The 6,000-nt window shown below is 51.3% G+C and overlaps 1 protein-coding gene across 3 annotated transcripts in view; it reads left to right on the top strand.

Moving 5' to 3' along the window:
- ksr2 (kinase suppressor of ras 2) overlaps window positions 1–6,000 on the top strand; it is a 48,513-nt gene that overhangs the window by 23,534 nt on the left and 18,979 nt on the right. For all 3 annotated transcript variants that reach the window (XM_084695116.1, XM_084695115.1, XM_084695117.1), the window contains 2 exons: window positions 1–3; window positions 4,072–4,141. The exon at window positions 1–3 is cut by the window's left edge and continues 224 nt beyond it. In XM_084695116.1, the coding sequence (XP_084551242.1) occupies window positions 1–3; window positions 4,072–4,141 (73 nt within the window). The remainder of the gene's footprint in view (window positions 4–4,071; window positions 4,142–6,000) is intronic.

The raw sequence follows: 6,000 nt of genomic DNA, 5'->3' as shown, positions 1-6,000 counted from the left end.
CAAGTAAGTCCCACCCCCTCCTCGCAGCGGGGAGACGATGAAGGGAGGGCGGGGGCGGGGGGGGCATGGGATGGGAGTGTGTGCGGGGGCGGGGGGGGCGGGGGCACTGGGGGGATTGCTGGTACCTTGCTCCACCGCGCACCGCGAGCGACAAGAGTTTGGGGGAGCTATTTTTAAGTGGCACCCACCCCACACCCTGTCCTCATCCCTACCCTCCTCCCTTCCCTCGCCCCCACCCCCTCCCTCCCTCCCTCGACGCTCACGTTCCACCGACGGGAACAAAAACCTCATTTTCCGCACGCATCTCCCATGAGGACGGCAGTCAGCGTGTCAGCGCATACGGCCCACCTCATTGGGTGCTGCGTCACCGGCGGAAGCCATTAGCGAGCGTCTGGCATTGACGGGGGGGGGGGGGGGGTGGAGGGGGGGGGGGTGAATGGGTGTGGATCCAGTGAGCGATGTGTCCTCCCCCTCCCCCCTCCCCTTCCCCCATCCAGTCCTCTGCTCTACCGGGAGTGGAGACGCGTCGGTGAGGCATTTACTAAACCACGGCAAGTTCTGTCTCTCCCGAATCATGAGTTCATAGATTCTATGTAGTGTTATGTCATCCTATGATCGATTATGTTCACGTTGTTATGATAGTTGGCAGTCCCAGATATGTGTCAAGAATCGAGAGATTCTTGTGTCAACCACTCGATTGGGTTTTTTGCAATGAGTCTGACAGGATCAATGTTAAAAACATACGGAACAAAACAAAACATCTCCAGATATAGAATCAAGCACATAGAGGAGTATATGTTGGTGTCATAAATCCATAAGTCAAATGTGTATAGCACATAATTAAACGTAATAAAATGTAGATAGAAGGATAGATGTAAATAATAAACTATGAACAAATGTAAGAAGTTACTGGATGGTTGTTTTAATTATTTATGACTTGATGAACCCCCTTTCTCTGTGTGTGTGTGTGTGTGTGTGTTTTGAGACCATAAGTAGGAGATAGAAGATGCGTCAATGTGATTGATGCTGATAAGCTGCCAGCGATGTAGCGATTAATTTGACATTGGGCATCAAGCATCTCTTGGTAATGTGGAAGCTCTGCTGTCGTAATTACCGCCTCTCTAATTTTACCATCATCTGACTGTCACATTACTGCAAATAGGTGTCATTGTTGTCTTTGTGTTTTAGTGGTAAAACACATGTGGCTATGTTCGGCACAGATACGCTGAGCTGATCTTCCTTCTGGAGGCTGGTCTCTCTAGAGGCAGGGCAGAGGCCGGATGGAGCCAGGGCAGAGGCAAGAGAGGCAGGGTACAAGCCGGATGTTGACAGAGTAGATGGCTGGGTGGAGGCAAGGTGGAGACAGGGTGGAGGCAGGGTAGAGGAAGGAAAGAGGCAATAGAGACAGAGACGGAGGTGAAGGGGAGAGGCAATAGAGGCAGAGATGGAGGTGAAGGAAGGAGAGAGGTAATAGAGGCAGAGATGGAGGTGAAGGAGAGAGGCAATAGAGGCAGAGATGGAGGTGAAGGAGAGAAGCAATAGAGGCAGAGATGGAGGTGAAGCAGAGAGGCATTAGAGGCAGAGATGGAAGTGAAGGAGAGAGGCAATAGAGGCAGAGATGGAGGTGAAGGAGAGAGGCAATAGAGGCAGAGATGGAGGTGAAGGAAGGAGAGAGGCAATAGAGGCAGAGTACAGACCGGAGCCTGCCAAAGATGTCATGACGTTATTCTGGCAGAAAGGTTGAACAGCGTGGAGTGGTTGTCATAGAAACAGCGGGAACAACAAGGCTTTGTCCTGATTGGACGGAGGAGTTTATGTCACATGGGTGAAGCGACAGTTATGTTTTGAACCATGTTGGTGTCCTTCAGTCAGGGGAGAGAACAACCTTCTGGTTGGAACGTTTGGACTGAGCTCAAAGCATGGTTGTGTCATTCTAGACTGTCCATCTTGAGGGATTCCCAACAATACACAGTTTGGGTGCGTGACTGCGTGTACTGCATTTGTGCGTGTGTGTGTGTGTGTGTGTGTGTGTGGGAGGGGAACGTCACGGTGTGTGTGGGGAAGGGAGGGGGTGGGGTGGGGAGCTTGTTCATGGCATGTTCACTGCTGTTACCACACCTCTCACTCAAACCGGGGGCTGGGGTGAGGCTGGGGGTGAGGCTGGGGGTGAGGGGTGGGGGTGAGGGGGAGGTCATCAGGAGGAGAGCAATCAGACAAGATGGAGGAGGACATTGCCGTCTGGCGCCCGGGGGTCACAGAGACCTCCAGGACTCATCAATCACACACACACACACATACGTAACACACACACACACACATACGTAACACACACACACACATACGTAACACACACACACACGTACGTAACACACACACACAAACATAACATACACACACAAACATACATACATAACACACACAAACATACATACATACATACATACATCACACACACAAACATGCATACATCACACTACCCAGCCTCCACACTACCCAGCATCAACACTACCCAGCCTCCACACTACCCAGCCTCCACACTACCCAGCATCAACACTACCCAGCCTCCACGCTACCCAGCCCCAACACTACCCAGCCCCAACACTACCCAGCCCCAACACTACCCAGCTTCAACACTACCCAGCATCAACACTACCCAGCCTCCACACTACCCAGCCCCAACACTACCCAGCCTCCACACTACCCAGCCTCCACACTACCCAGCTTCCACACTACCCAGCCTCCACACTACCCAGCCCCAACACTACCCAGCCCCAACACTACCCAGCCTCCACACTACCCAGCCCCAACACTACCCAGCCTCAACACAACCCAGCCTCAACACTACCCAGCCTCCACACTACCCAGCCTCCACACTACCCAGCCTCCACACTACCCAGCCTCAACACTACCCAGCCTCAACACTACCCAGCCTCCACACTACCCAGCCTCCACACTACCCAGCCCCAACACTACCCAGCCTCCACACTACCCAGCCTCAACACTACCCAGCCTCCACACTACCCAGCCTCAACACTACCCAGCCTCAACACTACCCAGCCCCACAGAGACAGAGGCTGGCTGTCAGCAGCAGAGGATGTCCGGTTAGGTAGGGACTATCAGGTTACCAGGCTGATTGAGGCTAATGTAGCAGTGTGAGCCTGCAGTGTTCAGATATTCAGCCCCAGGAGGGGCCGGCAGACAGGAAACAGGAAGTTGTCCCAATCAGGCTGCTCATCACTCAGAGAGGTTTGCGCTGTGCTCCGTAATGACGTCATCTCTCTTTATCTCTCTTTCTCTCTGTCTCCCACTGTCTTTCTCTCGCTCTTTCTCACCCCCTGCCTCTCTTTTTCTCTATGGTCCCTCTCTTACTCCCCCTTTCTCTCTCATCTCTCTGTTTTTCTCTCTCTCTCTTATTTCTCGTATCTCTCTCTCTCTCTCTCTCTCTCTCTCTCTCTCACCCCCCCTCTCTCTTTATCTCTCTCTCTCTCTTATTTCTCGTATCTCTCTCTCTCTCTCTCTCTCTCACCCCCCCTCTCTCTTTATCTCACTCTCTCTCTTATCTCTCTCTGTCTCTCTCTCTCTCTCTCTCTCTCGGTAACACACACACACACGAATCAGAGATACCGTATCAGTATTCAACCCACGGTTGAACCCCAAGGCCATGTTTGGAAAGCTCCCAACATCAAGAACTGTCAGGGTCCCAGGAACAAGTTCAACCTCCAAACCCGACAACGAGGACGTTTCCCGCGTTGACACGTAGTGCGGGTGCTGCCACGCAACTCAGCCCAAGTGATTGATTGCACGCAAATGCCAAACGACAACCCACCAGCTGTTGCCATTCTATTATTGGTCTGAAATGTCAGCGAATGAATCGGTGCTGGAAGTGGTCCAATCGTAATCATTGCTCAGCATGATCGGTGCTATCTCGAAGCAGGTTGAATCCGAACCAGTGCACAGGACACTGGCTCATGCTGACCTGGCAAACTGTACATCCATCCATCCAACCCTTTATCTGTTCCTTCATCCATCCTTCCTTCCCTCCATCCATCCCTCGCTCTCCTCCTTCTCCAGACACTTTGTCAGTGCCCCGCTGGTCCCCTCAGATTCCCCGGAGAGACCTGGGAAACTCCATTAAACACAGGTAGGTGTGTGTGCGTGTGTGCGTGTCTGCGTATTTGCATGCGACTATCGAGTGAATGTGTATATTTGCGTGTCATGTTAGTGTCAGTTTGTGTGTGTGACCGGTTAATGAGTACGCGTGTGTATCGTGTTTGTGTGTTTGTGTGTGACATGCAGGAGAATGTCAGACCAATTAAATGGGGCACTTGCATAACTTGTCTGGGTGTTCTCACTGTTTGAGAGGCCTGATGATTCCAAATGTCACCGATCTGAAAAGTAAAACAATACAACAGCTGTGAAGGGCTCTCTCTTTCTCTCTCTCCCCTCTTTCACGCTCTCTGTCTTTCTCCCTCTCTCTCCCTTTCTCTTTCGTTCCCCTTTTTTGCTCCCCTTTTCGCTCTCTTGCTCCTTCCTGTTCTCTTTCTCTCTCTCTCTTTCTCTCTCTCTCTGGCTCTCCCTCTGCTTCTCTCCGGCTATATACTGAGGAGCCATGTGGGTGGTTAGCATGCAGAAAACCACGGAGGAGAAGATAGAAGTGGTTCGTTGCGTCGCTGTGCAGCGCCCGGCTGTGCACACACATATTAACGAGTCATCAGATGGCAGACGAAGCTGAGAGCAAATGTCATTTATATGGGTGTTATATCTGAGCTGTTATTGAAAAGGTAAATACAGGTTTCAAGGGAGGTTATATCATTCCCCCTGACATGGTTATTTGCATAAGATTTATATTCAATCCCCTCTGTGTGTTTGTGAAGATAATCCTGGCCTACAAAACACAGGGCACATTCAGAAGGCCTGCCAACAATAACAAAAAAAAAGAAGCTTGGAGCGTATTTTGGCTCCGGGGCCGTTTCTGCAATGAAGAAAGATCGTTCCTCGAGAACCGACTCGACCCCCCTAACGTCAACCTCGCAGTAAAACGTCACTTAGCCACCGGGTGCCGGATTGAATTGTGTTCTGAAAATCTCTTTGCAGACGACACCCGCGATCTCATACAGAACATTTGGATTCTGTCACCCTTTGTCAGTCACATTCCATTACCCATAGTGCCCTGCTGATGGTTTCCAGGGGGCGTAAATTAGGGGAACAGAGAGCCCGGCATTTCCCCGCCGTTCCGTCTCCTGGATAAGTGGAGACGTGAGGGAGTGCCGCCGAGGCCCGGTGATTGGTGCGTTACGCCGCCGCCGCCGTCGCTTTGCCCCAGTACTCCAGTTTATTGGAGGAAAGTGGAGGCGTGAGTTCAACACCGGTCTCATGGAGAATAGGAGAGCGACGAGGGGCCCCTGGATTCGATTAGAGCCCTCGGCAGAATGGGAACGTCGAAAACGTTCGCGTGGAGCCCGTTTGTCTTTGAGGATGCTTAGCCCTGTAGACGTGGGTGTTCCATCACTGTGGTGGGATCACATGCAGCGCAGTGAGCGGGGGGTCAGAGGTGAAAGGTCACAGGCCGTCGGTCGTGACCCAGAGAAGGTGAGCAGAGTAGGAGGTGTGTCTGCTAGAAGGTCTGTCAAAAGAGACACGCCCACTTTCCAATTGTTTCTATGCAACAAACGAGATCATTTCACGGTATTACGATGATTATGATTTGACCAAGATGTACAGATGCTGATGATGTACAGATGCTGGTACAAAAAGCTTAATTTTCATCAAACTGTCACCGTACGAAAAATATGGAGAACATGCAAACTCATTATATATACATGTAGCTTAAAAGCCCTACAGACGGTAATTGAGTGATGGATTGAATTTGTGCATTAAAAAACAATGAAGAACAGGTGGTGTGTGCGTGTGCCTCTCAAACGTGATGAAGGGCTCGGTGTTTCCAAACTCTTGACAGGCACTGTAGTTTCTCCTGTGTGGGCCTGCAGGAGATGGCGGGCT

Source organism: Hypomesus nipponensis, chromosome 28 (assembly GCF_054491055.1).
Source record: "Hypomesus nipponensis isolate SF chromosome 28, ASM5449105v1, whole genome shotgun sequence".
Lineage (NCBI taxonomy): Eukaryota > Metazoa > Chordata > Actinopteri > Osmeriformes > Osmeridae > Hypomesus > Hypomesus nipponensis.
This window is presented reverse-complemented; position numbering and strand designations above follow the sequence as displayed.